Source organism: Tasmannia lanceolata, unplaced genomic scaffold (genome assembly GCF_043159265.1).
Source record: "Tasmannia lanceolata isolate RefF3 unplaced genomic scaffold, GAP_Taslan_0.1 ptg000037l, whole genome shotgun sequence".
Taxonomy (NCBI): Eukaryota; Viridiplantae; Streptophyta; class Magnoliopsida; order Canellales; family Winteraceae; genus Tasmannia; species Tasmannia lanceolata.
The window spans coordinates 2,721,786-2,740,270 of record NW_027518714.1 but is presented as its reverse complement, the minus strand read 5'-3'; the positions used below and the strand labels follow the sequence as shown (position 1 = coordinate 2,740,270).

The 18,485-nt window shown below is 38.0% G+C and overlaps 3 protein-coding genes across 3 annotated transcripts; 1 reads left to right on the top strand and 2 right to left on the bottom strand.

Moving 5' to 3' along the window:
• Positions 1-387: 387 nt before the first annotated feature.
• On the bottom strand, positions 388-2,531 carry WTF1 (Ubiquitin carboxyl-terminal hydrolase family protein). Its single transcript, XM_077373121.1, has one exon. The coding sequence runs from the start codon at positions 2,338-2,340 to the stop codon at positions 727-729; it is 1,614 nt and encodes a 537-aa protein (XP_077229236.1). The 5' UTR covers positions 2,341-2,531; the 3' UTR covers positions 388-726.
• Positions 2,532-5,498: 2,967 nt separating this feature from the next.
• LOC143861767 (rhodanese-like domain-containing protein 4, chloroplastic) lies at positions 5,499-13,404 on the bottom strand. Its single transcript, XM_077372683.1, has 8 exons — positions 12,544-13,404; positions 10,623-10,725; positions 10,446-10,532; positions 10,014-10,088; positions 9,831-9,905; positions 9,593-9,673; positions 6,410-6,604; positions 5,499-5,859 (listed from the first exon to the last, which is right to left on the bottom strand). Exons 1-8 carry the CDS (start codon positions 13,206-13,208, stop codon positions 5,812-5,814), a joined length of 1,329 nt encoding a protein of 442 aa, XP_077228798.1. The 5' UTR covers positions 13,209-13,404; the 3' UTR covers positions 5,499-5,811.
• Positions 13,405-14,335: 931 nt separating this feature from the next.
• LOC143861755 (polypyrimidine tract-binding-like protein) lies at positions 14,336-18,485 on the top strand. The gene is made up of 3 exons (XM_077372654.1): positions 14,336-14,841; positions 15,485-15,733; positions 18,051-18,485. Exons 1-3 carry the CDS (start codon positions 14,479-14,481, stop codon positions 18,324-18,326), a joined length of 888 nt encoding a protein of 295 aa, XP_077228769.1. The 5' UTR covers positions 14,336-14,478; the 3' UTR covers positions 18,327-18,485.

Sequence of the window (18,485 nt, the reverse complement as noted above, 5' to 3'; positions counted from 1 at the left end):
GGAGAATCGGTGAATTTCTTTCCTCATGACCTGAGAATACTATTCAATTGGTGAATTTCTTTCCTAATGATCTCATACTACTATTCAGAAAGTGAGAGCTGAGAAAATCAGACTATTATTGACACAAAGGAAAAAGGAAAGGGAGAAAGAAAACATGAATAAAATTGCAAATAGAAGATCATATTGCTGCCAACTACCACGAACAATAAACTTCGTCATGTAGAAACAACCTAATGTGAATTATAACTGACCAAAAAAATTGCTATGAACAATAAACTTCGTCATGCAGGAAGTGGGAACCATTTTTTAGGACATGTGTAATATGCATCAGATTTGATTTCAATGATAAATGGTATAAAAAAAACAGACAATTAAAAGAAGCTGAACTGGAAAATTGTTGGCAAGAAAGATATCCTCTCATCCCAACACTTTCTATCATAAAAAAAACGACAATTATCTTAAACTTACATTCAGTAGAAGAACAGAATACCATACAAATTGGTAAAGCCCAGAGGAAAAACTCCTTGGATTTCTTCACATGAAAATCTACCTGTTGGACGTCGAGGAAATGACACAGCTTGTTCGATCAGTCAAATGGAAATTCCAAACGCATAGCATAGACATTCTCTCCAAGAGAGACTTCAATTTTCCACTTGATAAATATCAGTATTGCGTTCTCTCCATACATTAGCATTCCATGGTATAGAGTAAAATATCTGCTTATTCTCACCAACGCTCTCTTGGCCTGCCATCAGGAAGTACAGGAACAAGAACTTTCTCTTCGGTCTTTCTCGAGACATCTCCATGTTTAGATGAATTACTTTCTACCAAACTTAGACTTCCACCATCATCAAAATCAGGGGGCATCTCATCTTCTTCCTCGCTCCAATCATCCTCATCATCATCATCTTCACCGTCATCCATGTCATCATCATCATCAAACCCATCGCTCAAATCTTCCAATGAGACATTGTTAATATCAGACCACTCATCATCCTCTTCCTCTCCACTTCCTTCTCGAAACCCGTTAACCTCATCACTCCTAACATTAGGTGTATCACTCCTAGGCACACCCCTTCTTGTGATCCGGGGAACATTAACAAGCGACCGTAGCTTCTCTTTGATAAGCAACAATTGATTCTTCTCAGTCAAGTGAGAATTACGATAGGCTTCTCTGAGGAAAACAGAATCTCTATCCCCTTTCAAAGACACATAAAACATATCTGGATGTCTAATCAGCATTCCCCTCAGCTGTTGAGAGAACCTAAACTCTTCTCTAAAATGTGTAAAATGATCCACCAGTGTTCTCTTTTCGACGGTGAGACTCAAAATCTCATGAACAACTGCACATGCATGCTTCTCTTTCTCAGGGGTACCAGCCTTCAACTCCGTAAAATCAGAGTAAGGGGATATATAAGGAATGTCTCTGAATTTAGAAATCCTCTTCATCTCACCCTTGGAAAGAAGCAGACCCTTGGGTAGCTTCACCCTATTAAACTTGGGAGGTCTGTCTATTATCAAATTCTTCTCTTCTATCTCTCTAATCCGATTATCTTCTTCGCTAAGCTCAGCCGCAGAAACTGCCAACTCAGGGTCCCAATGCGTGAGTTCTAACGCGGGGCCTCGATTGGTTTGAACTACCTTAAAATACTGAGGATACCTATGACAAATAGTGTCTCTAAATTCTAAAGGAAGCCCTAAATCAGTTCTTACATGGGCAATTTTCTCCAATAAAATCCGCCTCTCTAATGACATCATCAACAATTTTCGTAATTTCTCAACTAGTGATCCTTCCATCTGATTCCTAACCATCAATTCATGCAAGTAATTCTGATCAGCCTCAGGGGTGAGTTTGAACTTGAGAGAAAAGACTCCCTCCTCAACTATTTCGAAAACCGCAGGGAAACGCCTTAAAAGAGCGATGAATCTACGTTTTTTGTTGAGACCCAGTTCTCTTCTGTACCTACCTAACTCTCTAAGGGACATAATCCTATCAGGTTGGTTTACCAGAATTTTCCTTATCTTTAAAACCAGTTTCAGTTTTTTGTCTCTTTGAATGACGTTATCAAAAGGAAGCTCTTTTCTTCTCTTAACAACGGCTGTTATGGGGTGGAAAGGGAAATGGGTTTTTCTAAGCTTACCCCATTCAAGCTTATTCTCACGGAAAATCAGGCTATTGCCCAGAAATGGGGTTTTCACTGCTTGGTTTGTTGGAATAGAGAGATGGGTTTTGATAGAAAGGGTTTTCTTTTCATGGAAAAAAGGTGTGGGTGAAAGAAAAAGGGTTAGAGGAGCGGATGATGAGGCTTTTGGTGAGGAAAATAGAAGCTTTGAATCCATGGAGTTTTCTCGGATAGCAGAGAAAAATGGTTTTGATACGGGAAAAAAAAACGTTGGGTTAAAAAATCAAACGAAAGTAGGGAAAGAATATGGAGAGAAATGGGAAGAAGGTAACTGACCTGCTACTGATTTTTGCCTTTGTGCGGAGGCTGGAACTCTTTTTGAGGGTTTTGGTGAAAAAACCTTGCAGACCCGGTTTATCCCATTCTATGGGATCTTATGGTCTTTCCCTGAATTGGAAAGTGCATTTCCGTCTTCAAAAATGGTGACCTGGGAAGATATTTTGATGTAGAATGCTTGAATAATCGCGCGGATGTGCGTTGGGAATTATTCTATTTCTAACGAAACATTGCTTGTTTTCTTACCGTCCATTTATTGGCCACAAAGTAGAGGGCTAGAATCGTCCAATGAGAGTGTATTTTGATGCATGACCCATCTATAGCAAGGCCTAATATATATATATATATATATATATATATATATATATATATATATATATATATATATATATATATATATATATAGAGAGAGAGAGAGAGAGAGAGAGAGAGGAAACGGTTGGTGCGCTTAAGCTCACCAAAGTTATGGTGCGATTAAGCGCCCAATCACATGGGTCCCACATTTTCTGTGGTGATCCAAACCATTCATTTGCAAGGTCCTTACATAGATGGGGGGTGTACCAAAAATCAGCTCCATAGGATCATCCTAACCCATCCATTTTTAGAGAATCATCCTAACCCATCCACAAATATGCCCAGTTTTGTCCTCAACAAATGGAGGGGTTAGGATGACCCTATGGAGCTGATTTTTGGTACACCCCCTATCTACGATAGAACCTTGCAAATGAATGGTTTGGATCACCACAGAAAATGTGGGACCCATGTGATTGGGCGCTTAAGCGCACCATAAGCTTTGGTGAGCTTAAGCGCACCAACAGTTTCCTCATATATATATATATATATATATATATATATATATATATATATATATATATATATATATATACTACTAGATTGCTAGAGAAAAAAGGAATTTCTTTTCTTTCTCAGATTTACACATCAGCATTACTCTTTTACCATTAATCCCTTTGCTGATATCTAACATCTATCTCTATGAGAAATTATTTGAGGGTAAAATCGTAATCTACATACGAAAAGTACCGACCCGGGTACTTGTCTATGACAATTACGAAAAAAACTACCAAGAAGAAGTAAAGACATGACAATGATGAAAGACCTGCCTTATATTACTCATGCAAGACACTAGCAAAATATTGACGGATTCCGAGCACCTGAAGAGGAACAACAATTATGGAAACCTGTATCGATTGGAGGGCTAGGATCAGCCTATATCGATTGGAGGGCTAGAATCAACCTATGAAAATTATTTTTGGGGCACAAATTATGTAGGCAGTGGCCCATCTAATGGACGGTTTGGATCATCCTATGGTACAGGCCATACCGTACATTTTAATAAAGTGAGGAGTGCGATCATCAAAATACGGTGAGTAGTGCCATTATAAAATATGGTAGTGAGGACATTAGCACTATATATAATTTGAAACCATCATTGTTACTTGGATGTTCCCATGCGGGTAAATTTGAGTTGGGTCGGGTTAAGCTTTTTCGCAAATTGGGTTGGGTTGGGTTGGGAAAAATCAACCCGAATTGGAAATCAGGTCAGGTCGGGTTGGGCTGTCGAGCAACCCGACCCGAAACCCGAATTTGGGTTCCATCTGAAGAAGTTCTGTATATGTGTTTTTCTTTTTTAACATTGAAATAGTCTCCACAGTCCACAATGGACGGTTTGGATAATCCTATAGTGTGGGCCATACCGTACTTTAATAAAGTGAGGAGTGTGATCATCAAAATATAGAAGTGCGGATAACATTTCTCTTTGTTAATTGTTAGTCCCTGTTTGGTTTGGATTTTGAGAACCGATTGTCAGTTAAAAATTGATTATTGGTGACTCACTATTGGTTCTCAAAATCCAAAACAACCCGGCTTGAGTTGAGGTGGTCAACAATTGGTACCATATCAAATCGGGTCAACCCGACCTAATCCGACCCTAATTGGAAATCAGGTTGGGTCGGGTTGAGGAAATTGCAAATCGGGTTGGGTCGGGTTGAACCCAGTCGGGTTGAAAATCGGGAACTACTTTTCCTTATTCACTATGTGCGGTCAAATTACGAAAAGTTTGATATTACGAATGTAGGACACCTGTAAAAATATTGAAGAATTCTGGGCACCTTAAGAGGAACAACATTATCAAAACCTCTATAGATTGGAGGGCCAGGATTAGGCAATGGAAATTATTTTACGGGCACAACCTATTTATGTTGTGTTCCATCACATGGACGGTTTAGATCAACCTATGATGTGGTCTGTACAATTCTTTCTCGGCCCGTGCATCGCACGGGATTTTTTGCTAGTATATATATATAGTTTGGATCATTTAACAACTGGGCATCCAAGTTATAAGAACCCTGTGTCAATGGATCCACTTCGGTTCGGGTCCACCTATGTTTTAGTCGCGATCTAGTTAAATTCCTTATATTGAAGAAAAAAAACACGACTTGTTTTTACTAAATTACCCTTGAAATAATACTTTAAGTTATAAAATATGGAGGGTATTTTCATAAAAAAAAAGTAAATTAAAATCGGATTTAAGACTATTCCATGGATTTCTGTTAATGTTGTATGGAACCGATTGGAGAGAGGCGGGGAATAAAGCCCTCCAACAAATTTCACACTACATACGTGTACGCTGATCAAGACCATTGATATGCTACCATCAGCTCGATCAAGGCCTGCAAACTTCAATATTTTTCATTTTCTAAAGTATCCTGTTCTTAATTCCAAAGGCCAAACACCTATTGAAATCTAACGTACAGTGGTGATGTTGCTTACAAAATATAATGGGTAATCCCAATCTACATGATTTTGGGACTATTGGAGATCCAAGGTGGCTCATACCAAGAGAACAGCCCCCAGCAACAAATAAATGGTTCCCACTTTGTAAGAGTAGATATGTCTTGGTCTTGCTGAAGCTTTCCTCATTGTTTATATAGTTCTGAATTCTGAGTCGTTTCTCAAAGCTCTTAAAAGTTTCACAAGTACGCTTTTTAGTCCATTAGATTTGTTATTGGGAGTCAGAAGTAACCAAAAAATAACAAAACAATGTATAATTGGATCCACACAGAACAAGTTAAAAGCACCAAATTCAAGCATAACAAAGCACTAGCTCCAACATTTACATAGATAGAATAGATTTTGGATAGCAGACTAGAATTTATTCAACTCATGACACCTTAGTCGTTTCTCTAATCAAGAATGTTTCCAAAGTATGAGAACTTCCTATGATCATAAACTCAAATTGTGCAATTTGCTGAATTTTAACTTCTGATATTTCCCAGCTGAACTAACTACGTGGCAAAAAGATAGTCCAAGGATCTCCCAATACAATGAGCTTCTAAGGTTTTGAAGGAGTGGGCGATGTTGGAGGTTTGAAATCTGAGTACTGCATCCATGAAGGTAAGTGTCAGATAGATGTAAAAGCTAAGTTCATTGCACAGAAAATTGGATGGTAAGTAGAAAAAATGATAGTGCAGAAGTAGATAGCATTTTCTCAGAAATTGAAGACATCAGATAGCTAATTGTATCTTTCACTGTAGCATATTTGTAGCAATAAACAACATTTTAACCAATTCAGATGGGTGGTAAGAAATACAAATCATTGCTGAGACCTATTACACTTTAAAAACGAATAATAAAACCTAATTCCAATACCGATTGTGCGAGAGTACGTCCTGTTGTCTTTACTTTCCATAAATAGAAATGGAGATATAAAGATCCAATATCTTCAACATCTAGTTTATATTTACGCTCCTCCATGTGTTTTCTTGGACACGGTAAACATATTTCAGAAAGTTTCTTATAGAAGGGCACCTGTTTAGGTACTTAAAGGATGCTGTTTAGCATCTTTTTCTATATAGATAACTACTATCACTAAGATAAAAGGTGTAAAATGCATGTAAAAGCATATAAATCTGTACAAGGATAAAACTTACATATGGGTACGGGGAAAGTGGTCTTTTCAGTCCAGGAAGTGTTTCTGCTTTGACTTTAGCTTTCGGGACTGAATTGATTTGAGTAGGAGATTCAGAGGCCGCCTCTACTGGACTAGCAGTACTTGGGCTTCCATCCACTGGTGCTGGAAGAAGAGCTTTCTCCGCAGGTACTGGTAGAAGAGCTTTGCCAATCGTCTGCATTCCAATAAAATGGCAACGGTTAGTAAGCATTGATTCCTCTTCTTTGTCTTTTTGAATAAAAAATCTTTAAGTATGATCATTAAGAAATCAATAAAAAAGTTAATAACTTGTTGCATAAAGAAATTAGGTAGATGATTTCAGTTTATGAGACTAGAACACAAAAGGTTGTCTCGAACGCATCTTTTTTGTGAACCAGCTTAGTAATTAGAGATTCCACATTAAATGGTAAAGAACACAGGGTGTGGTCCAGCAAAATGGCAGTTTTATAAGAAAGTGACAATAATCAAAATCATAATACTTCCATTAAGATAATTCATAATTCAGAACTTCCATTACATTCTCATCACTGCAAGAAGTCACGAGTCTGTCTACAATCAAGCAAGACATAATTTTTGGTTTCGTTAGGCCCTGTTCTTTTGAGATTGTGGAAACCAATTGTCACCCCCCAATCCTATTATTGGACCTAAAATTAATGTAATTTTGAGTCCAATAATTGGATTGTGGGGTGGCAATCGGTTGTCATAATCCCAAACAAACAGGGCATTAGCGAATTGACCCTGGAGGAAAATCCCTAAACTGCGAATTGACCCTGGAGGAAAATCCCTAAACCACAAAAATGTTAAAGGATGCAGGAAAAGGTACATGCTTGAATTGTGATGGCCGAACTCCTGGCGCGCACACAAATTCTGGCATGAAGCGCATGGCGGGGGTGTGTGTGATTAACTATGTCAAAAAAGAAGGGTTTCTGAATTGAGTGAATTCTGTAATGAATTTGATTGGTTATTACTCGGGAATAAAATATTAGGTAAAGCATTCCTTGAAATGATAAAGGGAGATATGATTTCTTCCCTGGATTGAAATACAAGATCTGCTTTCTTTAAAGTTTTGACAAGTAGATACTGAAATACAATTTAAAGTTAAGCCCTCCTTGGGACCAGTTAGAGAATTGGACCCTTGATTCTGAAAAGAATGGTAAAGAAAATCTCCATAACTGTATTTCTAGTTTTGATGGATGTAGGAGTATGTGTGCATTTTATAGACTTAATATAAACTTACAGATTTATTTTATTTTATTTTTGGATGCATCTCAACTAGATTCTAGTATTTTTCTTTTTATTAAGCAATAAAATCATCCTATCCATCAAAAAGAGGTAAAGAATCTTAGATCACATGAAAGGGAACTTGTGGGATCCCTCATCTTTCCTCTTTGAGTTGGCTTGACTAAAGGAACCCAAGATGATTGAGAGACTATGTTGGTCGTGGAGTAAAATTGAATTTAATGGCTTGGTTAATGTTCATCTTGCTTAGAAGCTTAAATTCATCAAATCTAAGCTGAAGCAATGGGCTAAGAAGGATTTTGGGTCGGCCTCACAGAGGAAGATGGAGCTATTAGTGTAAGATTAGCGTCATTAAGATGTTCAAAATGCCTTCATGGAGGTGTATAAAGAAAACCAAGCTCTGAAAACTTGACTCATCTTCGGAATCCAGGCAAGGAAAAGCAAGAAAAGAATTGATCAGAAAGAAGATTTGGGTTCTTTTGAAGCAAGAGAAGTCAGAGAGTAGAGCTCAAGGAAGAATACTAATATCATATTACATGAAGTGAAATGAAGTCAAAGGTCTAGTCGAAGGGGCTTAAGGGGATAGAAATATGGCGTATTTTCACAGTATTGCCATCGCAAGGAGGGCGAATCACATTCAGGCCTTAGTGATCAAGGGTCCGAGATGTGATACCACAAGATTGATTGCAAATGAGGTTGTCAGACTCTCTGAGTCCTTGTACTCCTTGGAGGGTGGCTCTCTCCCTTCCCCGGATGATATTTAGTTTGAGATGCTCAAGATGGTGGTTTAGGAGAACCTGAAGTCACAGTTTAGGGAGGAGGTGCAGAATGCTTTCCTTTTTATGAAAGGAGATCATGCCTCTGGGCCAGATGGTTTCTGTTTTGCATTTGTCTTGAAGTACTAGGAGGTGATATTATCGCCTTCTGGAAGAGTTCTTTGATGGAATGTACTTGGATAGGAGCACCAACACAACCTTCATATCGCTTAAACTTAACCGAGATGGGAAGAATGTCTGACTGACTTATACATATTGGCTTGGTGGGCAACGTTTACAAGATTCTAGTCAAAGACTTAGTTGATAGTCTTCGTGATGCTCTTGGGAGGTTCATCTCGAAGTCCCAAAGTGTCTTTGTCCATGGAAGGAAAATTCTGAGGAAATGATGATTGCAAATGAGTGTATTCATTTCCATCACATAAGCGGTCAGGTTTTGCTTGTTCGTAAGGTTGACATGGAGAAAACCTACGACATGGTGGAATGAAGCTTCCTGGACTATTTGACAGGTCAAATGAGTATTGGAGGTGGTAGCATGATTTGATGTATCGCTGTGTTTCTTTTGCACTGTTCTCCGTTCTTGTTAACAGGTTTCCTGAATGCTTTTCGCAAAATTTCTGGGACCTCGTGAAGTAGATTCTCTTTTTTTCGTTTCTATTCACAATTGTGGCCTAGTCTTTGAGCCATATGATTCATAAAGCTCATGAGGTTGGGCTAGTTGAGGGATTCAGGAATAACAGGAATAGAAAAGAAACCACAATGCAAAGTCAGAAGAGAACCATGTTGAATAACTAACATTGGTTGATCGAGAATCAAACTGTCAATACAAAGTCACAAGAGAACCATGTTGAATAACTAACATTGGTTGATCGAGAATCAAACTGTCATTATGCATGAAGCAAATGAAAGGAAAATGTAAAACCAATACAAATATGTACTTGATGTACATATCAGACCACAACCCACTACTTGAAGTTCCAAATATACTGAACAGAAGTTCATAGTAGAGAGTCTGTTGTAAGTCTTGATAAGTTAATATTGAAAGACTAAGATTTCGAGAAAAAAAAAATGCACACTCAGTGTCTATCTGCTGTCTTTGAAACAAATTTGGTCATTTGATATGCATCAAAATTGGTCAGAGCAAGGTGTACCTTTATCTCATCAAGAAACTCAGCAGGAGCAACCTTAGTTGTGACAAACTCATCAACTTGTTGCAGAGTTTTCTTCCTATCCTGGCAGTACCAAAAATAGGGTGACTAGCATTCTCACATCTTAACGACACATACCAGATAACTCCCACAAAAAAGTTATGCACGCAAGGGAAAAAATAATAACAAAATTAAAAGCAATAAAAAAATGAAAAGATTCAAGAAGATATCAGAAACTAACCTCTGCAAATAGAATTTTCTTGGTAACAAACTGAACGAGTGCAACCGAACCTAAAAGCTGGAGAACTGTTTCGATCTGCATAATTAGATTTAGGTAATCAATATATCAAATTCACCAGCAAACATGTAGTTTTGTAATGAATAGAATTTCCAAATAAACAGGAAGAACTTTTGATTTCCCAACCTCAGTAAATGCCAGTACACCTAAGCCAGTAGCTGCTATTAGTCCAAGGGTGACAGACAAAGAATCTGGAATCTCCTGCATACAGTCATCATATAGAAAATGTAAAATTAGACACTTAGTCTTAAACACCCCGTATTATTCATGAGTAGACAACTCACCAATCTACACTCGGTAGTAGAAACATAAAAACAGAATTCCAAAGTAGATTCATCAGTAGCCGGGTAACAGGGTAAGAAATAATCAGGTGTACTTTGCAGCCATTTTTGGAATGGTAAAAATGAGAAATTACTAGAATACTCAAATAATTACACAGGAAATAAATCAATTCTGCTAAGGAAATCATTAGATATCAGTAATTAGGATTTTCAGATAAATAACAGCTAACTTAATTCAGCTTTAACCATTTTAGGAAAGGAAAACATCTTGACATACTCCAAGGGCGCTACTAATTGTATCCTCCAAATCACCGAAATCAATATTCAGCGTTCTCTTTGGTAGTAACCAAGGAAGCCCACTATTCTGCAATATAGAAATTTGGATGTCTAAGATTCATAATACATGTACTTCATGTAAATTAAAAGAAGGGAATTAAAACTAAAAGTGAAAGACCATCCATCCACGTGGCCCTTCTGCACCATCTTTAATTGCATAAGCAGCTTTGAACCCATTGAGAGTAGCCAATTCTGCAACTAGCTCAGAGTTGCCATCAAACCTGGATTTCATCAGAGTTTGAACAATTAGTTCTGAGCGCTAATCTTAAGCAAATTTAGAAAAATCCAGAACCCTTAAGTATGTAATATAATTGCAACTCAATGTGAGATAAAAGTAGACAGCAGAAAAAGTTTAAGCATTGGGTTTTGATCTCCACATTAGTAGTATAGTATGATCCCAATTCAATAAAACTGAAATATAAGAGATAATATCGATTCCCAACAGTAGATCCAATGAACTGAGCTCCCACCTGACCAAACACCACAGGTCCTTTGAAAATTGCCAGGCCATGATGAAGTTTGTCATTTAATCAAATTTGTGGCTGTATATTCACATAAATTTTGCGTGGAAATGTTATATAGGGTATATAAGTAGCTGTTCCAATTTGAGTTGTTGTGACATGAGATTGGAGTAACATCAATGCTACTCCATTCTGGAAAACTTCAGAATGAAAAGAATAGTTAAGTCTGACATTTTCTAGTGATGAAAATGATTTCATATAAAGAATGTATGCAGTTAATCATAGAGATAGCCTCCATATGCCAACTATTACAGAAATGATTAATGCTCCCTTCCATGTTATTGACATAATGAGAAAAAAATCTCTACAACACCACCCTTCTCTCTAACTGTTCCACTAAGCTGAGATGAGAATTAGATGCATCAAAAAGCTTGGTCATGATGAATCCTTCAAACCCGAGTCCAAATATCAGCTGTTTGTGGTTCTCATGCTTGATCCTTTCAGAATTTTATTTTCTCTTCTTTTTATTGATAGAAATAACTTTCTATTCAGGTAAAATGGCAACTTATCTCAAAGTGTATGTGGTAAATGTCAGGGAGAATATCAGGGCCATATTCAATGCCACGGAGAATAACCTTGGGTAAGGATCAAGAGAAGAAACAGGCAACTCTCCAGCAATAGAAATTAAGCAAAGAAAATAAAAAGATTTTTCTAAGAGTAAAGGTAAAAGTATATAACTCAATTGTTTTGTACGATTTAGAACAAAAAGAAAAGGCTAGAGATGCCATATTCATATATGCACTCATTAGACCTGAAAATGAAATAAAGGAAGAAACAAGTAAAATTCTTGAAGGAGAACTAGGAAGGAAACAAATCTGAAAAAGAGGAAACATGCTGTTTTATAATGAAACATCAGAGAAATAAACTGCAGTTTCAATACACAAAAAATCTAATATTGACACCAACGGGCACCAATATCACGAAACCAACCCAAACCTGATGCTTTACTGTTGATATAATTATATAAATAATGTGTAATTGTGTATTTGACGGTGAACCCTCTGTTCAGTTATTGTAAGTTCTTGACTTGGAACTCCCATGATTATTCATGTTTAGGCTTAAGGAGTCATGTGGGGGTTCTGGCATTGTGGGGTCATGTGTACAAAGAGTGATAAACATTTGCTGGTGGTCATTGCTCATGTGTTGTCTATGGTTTTTGGGAATTCATTTTGCTAATGTTTCTGATTCGGGAGTTTTTTCAGAGAATTGGATTTGAAATTTGATAAGCCCTACTTAAATTTATGCTATCTTATAGCTGTCTTCTTATATAAAAAGATAAAGAAACAATAACCAGATACCCAGTCAATCCAAAAATCAAGATCAGTGGTTCTCTTTGCCTGTGCCATAGCATTTTATAATTTCACAAAGAGCAGGTAAGGAATCAAACTATTTCTCCATTCTAATTAAAAATCAGCAACAGAGAAAATTCTATGTCCAAAAAAGTTGCAGATAAAACAAACTGAACACATCTGAGAGATATAAACTTCAAATCAGTGACTAGGGAATCTGAATATTTACTTGTCTAGAATGAACAGTGTGGTGTTTTCTGGTTCCTTGAACTTCAAAGACAATTTCTTCAAAAACGCCGGTTTTTCATCGCCTTTATATGTGATTGACACTGCCTTCTTCTTCAAAGTTCTGATATCCGGGCTACCCACTTCTCTAAATTCCTTTGCTGCCCTTATATCAAGCAATTCAGTACCAGATTCTCCTGATAACTTGGAATAAGCATTTTTTACTGACTCAACCCCCCAAGGTTTGGGCTTCTTTAGAACCTGGGCTAAAACTAGTGGGACCGCCAAAGCCGCGAGTCCTCCAGCTATAATTGGAGGATTCTCTGTTCCAAACTTCACAACACTGTCTATGAATTCACCCACATCAATAGCAGAACCTTCAGATGTTGAGGTGCCCATAAATTGCCCCAGAGCTTCCTCATATGTGAGAGCTCTAGACAACCCTCCACTTAAAACAGAAGAGAGAAACACTAAACCCCCATCAAAACCCCTAGATAAAAATTCTGATAAATTTGGTGGACAGGCATTGGAAGTGGTAGTTTTTGAGAATTTGAGAGGGGGAATTGAAGGGAGTGACAAAAGCTTTCTGGGTTCTGTTCTTTTGTCAGAGGAGATGGTGGGTTTGTGAACTGAAAATGGTGTTAAGCCTGCTGCATTGAGAACCACCATAGCATAAATTTACAAGAATCCTTGACTATGGCAGACAAATGGGTTGTGGGTTCTAATGAAATGGGTAAAAATGCTTTAGATTCCGTGAGAATTTAAAGATTTTTGAAGCTTTCGGCATGGAAAAGGGTAGAAAACACCTTAGCTTTGAAAGAAGTCGTTCTGTCCAAACATAGATTATAGTTGGCGTGGCGAGGGAGTGGTGCTGAAGTGGAAAGAGAGATGAAGAGAGAGCCAATGGGAGATAGCCACCTGGCATGTGAGGATGAGAAAAGCTGATTCTGGTAGCAGATCTAAATTACTAAGAATTTTCATGTTCTTGGTTTTGTGTGGCTGGCCTACTGAATGTGATAAATTTAGGTTGATTTTTCTTAGATTACAATCAATCTCGAAAGAGTGAACTTATGTAGAGCACTTACTAAATAAACATAGTAACAAGTGATGACAATGGAAAGAGATTAGAATAGAATACCTTAATCTAACCAGATTGCTAATCCAATCTGATTACCTAATCTGTCTAGAATAAATGGTCACGATCATTTATCGCGTGCTCGATACCAAAATTAAAGTCAAATAAAGGGGAGTTCTTCGTAAGGGTCCTCTTCTTCATAAAGATGCCCCTCGTTTTTCTGAGTCTTGACCTCATGACAAATATGTTTCCAAGATAACCACAAATAGAGGGGTGTTCCGATAAAGAATAGAGGGGTGTTCCATAAACAATACTGGAGGAATTCTAAAATGAGGGACCCACTTGCAAAATATGGGGGGTGAAAATCATGCATTTATGATGGCTGAAAATCGAAGAGTATTAAATGCACTTTGGTGATTTGTAGCCAATGGGGGCGCTCTTTCACCCCACCCTTGCAAGGGCGCCCTTCAGTTTAGCATACCACAATAATATTATATGATTGGTTGCGGATATTGACACCCCCCAATAAAGTAGACATTTCCAGCCATATCACTTTGTTTTGTTGTAGGCTGTACCACTGTACCCCATATGTTATCGAATACGACAAACTAACACGGGTGGAAGTGCCTAAATTGTACGCTGTCAATACAACTTCCCATTAAGCGTTCGTGGAACCCCATGCACAAAGCCACGCATCAATTCCTTTCCAACCGCAAACCCTCCTGCATAAGCTTTCTTCCCTTCCCTTTCTTTCTTTCCCCTACACTCCCCCAACTACCTTCCCAATTTCTACCTTGTGACACTAAAACAGCATTCCCCATTCGGGTATTATATCAAGATCCGTTTAAGGTCCAAGAATTAGCAATGGTGAAGCTATCAACAGCACGAGAGAGCCGATTATACGGCCCACGGAGGGTCCGGAACCGATGGGAATTGATAAACGCGGGGCTCTACGTGTTTGCAACGATTCTCTTAATGGGCGGCTTCGCGGCGCAGCTCTCTACCAGTGGTGATGCCAAATCAGGGCTCTTCGTCATTCTAATTGCACTCGCGCTTCTTACGGTTGTGAACCTTCACGATCTAGTTGCCCACGTGGCAGGGATCGACTATCGGTGGCCGTTGATGTGGTCCGACACTCAGCTCGCCCTGGTGGAATTTGCTGTCCCTCTCGTTCAAGCTTTGGGCTCTATTCTCACCTTCTTAGGGATTGTTTTTCTTCTTGTTAAGGTATTTGTGAGGGTTAAATGATATTTCCACCCACTTTGGTTTTTCTTTTCTTGAAATGAAAAATCATTTTTTAGGAAATTAATCAAGGGTAAACCAATGTAGGGTAAATAGATCATTTTGAAATGGTTTTACCCTCGATGGAACAGACTCTTTCCAAAGTCTTGGTGGTGTGTGATTATTAAATTAAGTTCTTATTTGAAAGATCAAAAGCAGATGCATCACATTAATTATTTTGCTTTCTAGTTTCTATCATGTGTATGGGTCCGGCCATGATTGATCTAAACCGTTCATGTGGAAGATCTGACCTTAGATGGTTGAATGTCCAGAGATTAATATGATCGAGTGGTCCTAACCATATGATTACTATACACAGAAGAAGTACAAAAATGTAAACATGTAATGATCCAATGGTCAAGAAAGTCATTGAAGACATGGATACAATGGTTGATTTTTGGTCGCCAATCCAATGTGAACCCCTCCAAGTGGGTGGTTAGGATCAATCAAGGTGGGCCACCCGCTTGTAGTGTAAAATGTTCATAAATAAGCTTAAAGGGGGCAAATATATCACTTCCCTCAATCTAAATGGGTCTAATTAGAATTTTTGTTTGATTGTTTATTCGTCTTTTATCATGTCAAATTACAGGCGGAGAAATGGAATACTTATAGATTGGAGAAGCATGCTTTGGATCTACTTATAGCAGGACCAGCTTTGTGGCTTCTTGGTTCGATTCTCAATTTATGCCAAGTTTATGAGAGAGCTGATAGCCATGTTCAAATTCTCCAAAATAGTGTTCAAATTCCGTTTCTAATGGGGAGCATATTGTTCTTATTGGGCGGCATTCTCAACAGCCGTGGCCATTTTGGGTTGATCCACCATGGTTTAATGCTACTGGTAATTTTTATTAACACAAACCACTATGGACATTGCCTCATAGATATATGCATGAAGGATATGCTATTTTTAAAGAGAAAACGGTTCCTACACACGTGTAGATAAGTTATCTACACACTAGCTTAAAATACAGTGGGGGCCCACATTGTTTGGGTGATCCAAACCATTCATTTTTAAGGCCCTCACATAGATAGGGTGTCCACAAAAAATCAGATCCATAGGATCATCCTAACCATTCGAACTGTGGAGGCAAAAGATGGACTAATTTGTGAAGGTTTAAAGACATCCATTTTACATCCACAAATCGTAGGGTTGGGATGATCCTATGGATCTGATTTTTTGTAGACACCCTATCTATATGAGGGCCTTTAAAATGGATGGCTTGGATCACCCAAACAATGTGGGCCCCCACTGTATTTTAAGCTAGTGTGTAGAGAACTCTCTACAGATGTGTAGGAACCGTTTTCTCATTTTTAAAACCATGCTTAAAACTTCTTCCATGAACAGAGCCAAGGGAATGAGATTGAGTCTTTTACCTTGGTGATTAGTTCAAGAGTTATAGTGCTGAAACAAAGGAACATTTTCGTTGAGTATGATCTTTGTGTAGTAGTCGTGCTTTCAATACTGATGACATTGTGTCCACTCCAACCCAAACCCAGCGGATTCAGTATGATTGTATTTTAGGGGGTTTCTTGTAAAAAATACAAAAATTGATTATATTTCGGTTTGGTTTTCTTGATTATATTTACAAAAACACTCGAAATATATGGCATATGAATCATTTAACACATTCTTATCATATACTCTTGCTAAATTAAGAAATTATAGATATGGTTATGGTTAGAAATGTGATGCGTATAGGATGGGCGTGGTGTGTTGCACTAGTGAAGTGGTTGTTGGAATGAAACCAACGAGGTTGGAGGGAGAAGATGAGTTTCAAGAGAAGAAGATTGTTCTCTTGGTGTCAAACACACAAAGAAAGTAATCCAAGTTGTTGTGCAACTCAAAATCCTTCAAATTTCACTAAAAACTCTTACATATGAAGAAGATACATGGACTAAAATATGGCCTATATTCCAAATCCGAAATTAACTTTTCTTAATCACTATTAGCTTTCCCAAGTACAACTAACACACTATTACATGAAAAATGAAAGCATTACATAATTCCAAAATGGTCAAGACTTGTCTTCCAAGCTAAGTAACTTAAGCCCCAAGAAAGTAGGTAACTTTAAGTCCCAAGAAAGTCAAGTTACTTGAGTCCTAAGAAAGTCAAGTTGATAGATGATCAAGATCTAGTGGTCAAGATTAATTTCCAACAGTGGCGGTGTTGCACGTGCAGGAAGTCAAGAGTCCACAAAAATCGCCGTGAAAACATGGGAGGATAGAAGAGAACACGAGTAGGGAGTTTTTCCCTTTTAGGAGGAGAATTGATCTCTCTTAGTTGTGATGTATTTCCTTGTTACTAGTAGAGATATAGGAGAGTTAGACGTGTGTTTGCTTTTCCTATTTTGCAGGGGTGTTATTCTCTTTAGTTTTTATTATGGGTAAGCTGGGGTTTGGCGGGGACCCCTACCGGCTTAAGGATTATTTGAGAAGTAATTCATTCATGGAGGTCGTGACAAAATGTTAGGATGAAATTCTACTTGGATAGGTTTGGTCAGGTTCATTGAATTAAGAAGCTATAGACAGGGGTTGGGGTTAGAAATGTTAGCTAGTTTCAAAATTTTAGTTGGGTTGGGTTGGGTTAGGTTAGGTTAATTGAATTTGAGGTTAAGGTGGGATCTAGCCTTACTCAAGTTCGTCTTGACTCAAGTGGTGTACATCCGCCTCCCTAGTCCTTCTCATCAGTTGTAGGGTTTGGTGGCTTCACCAAAATGCCTCTTTGGGCCAGAATTGGCAGAAACCTAAATTTGTTAATTGATCGTAACAACTTGAACAAAGTCATGTGCCTCTTTGTGCTGATCGGATGCAAGGAAGTTTTTGTAAAAAAATTTCAGTGGAAATCTTATTATTGCATATTTAGTAAGCTCATTTTACATATATTTTTCCTAAATCTAAAATTCGTCACTGTTCTGAAGGAAAGTTCTGAAACTACCAGACCCTAGATTTTATTGTCTATGAAATTGTATTTTCGTGAAATATTTTTTACCTAAAAATGGCATTATCAAGCAAGAAAATAAAGGTTTGTCTAGGAAACATTTATTCCAAGTAATACTTTGAAGATTTTTTTTACTTGAAGCTTTTTTACTGATTGCCAAACATGCCCTTATTTGCAATGGTCTCTGTTTGAAAAAAAAATCATCCTTCTTTTTCAGGGAAAAACTTGGATTTGGCTGTGCATGACCGGGAGCCTTTTGTTCTTCATTGGGGGATTGTTTAATGTGGTGAAGGTGTTCAAAATGCAACAAATGGATGGAGTGAGACTGGAGAATTTGCGAGGAGGGGGCCAGGAGCGATTGAGCCGGGCGAGGGAAGGGCAAGTTCCATTGATCCTGGAAGACCAAAGGAGGAGGCCCCACCATGTAGAAGAATCCAGGCCATTGCCTATTCCCACCCCTTACAAGGATGCCCTCGTTACTGGTCAGTCATGAAGCATTGCAAGGTAGTTTTGTTTTTCCAGTCAATTGCTCTGTGCGTGCAAAAGTAGTGTGTGTTCCTTCTCTTGATTTTTGTATGCGAATATTTGAGGATTTGCGTCTTCTAGGCATTATTTATTAAATACGGTGTAAGTATATGGTGCTCGGGCTCAA

Bases quoted from the DNA above. Each gene is read 5' to 3' on its own strand.
- WTF1 (XM_077373121.1), bottom strand. From the start codon at position 2,340: ATGGATTCAAAGCTTCTATTTTCCTCACCAAAAGCCTCATCATCCGCT.
- LOC143861767 (XM_077372683.1), bottom strand. From the start codon at position 13,208: ATGGTGGTTCTCAATGCAGCAGGCTTAACACCATTTTCAGTTCACAAA. The intron at 10,089-10,445 runs GTATGTCAAGAT...GACTGTATGCAG, and splicing joins CAATTAGTAGCGCCCTTGGA to GAGATTCCAGATTCTTTGTC. The intron at 9,674-9,830 runs GTTAGTTTCTGA...TGGTACTGCCAG, and splicing joins AGAAAATTCTATTTGCAGAG to GATAGGAAGAAAACTCTGCA.
- LOC143861755 (XM_077372654.1), top strand. From the start codon at position 14,479: ATGGTGAAGCTATCAACAGCACGAGAGAGCCGATTATACGGCCCACGG. The intron at 14,842-15,484 runs GTATTTGTGAGG...GTCAAATTACAG, and splicing joins TTGTTTTTCTTCTTGTTAAG to GCGGAGAAATGGAATACTTA. The intron at 15,734-18,050 runs GTAATTTTTATT...CTTCTTTTTCAG, and splicing joins ACCATGGTTTAATGCTACTG to GGAAAAACTTGGATTTGGCT.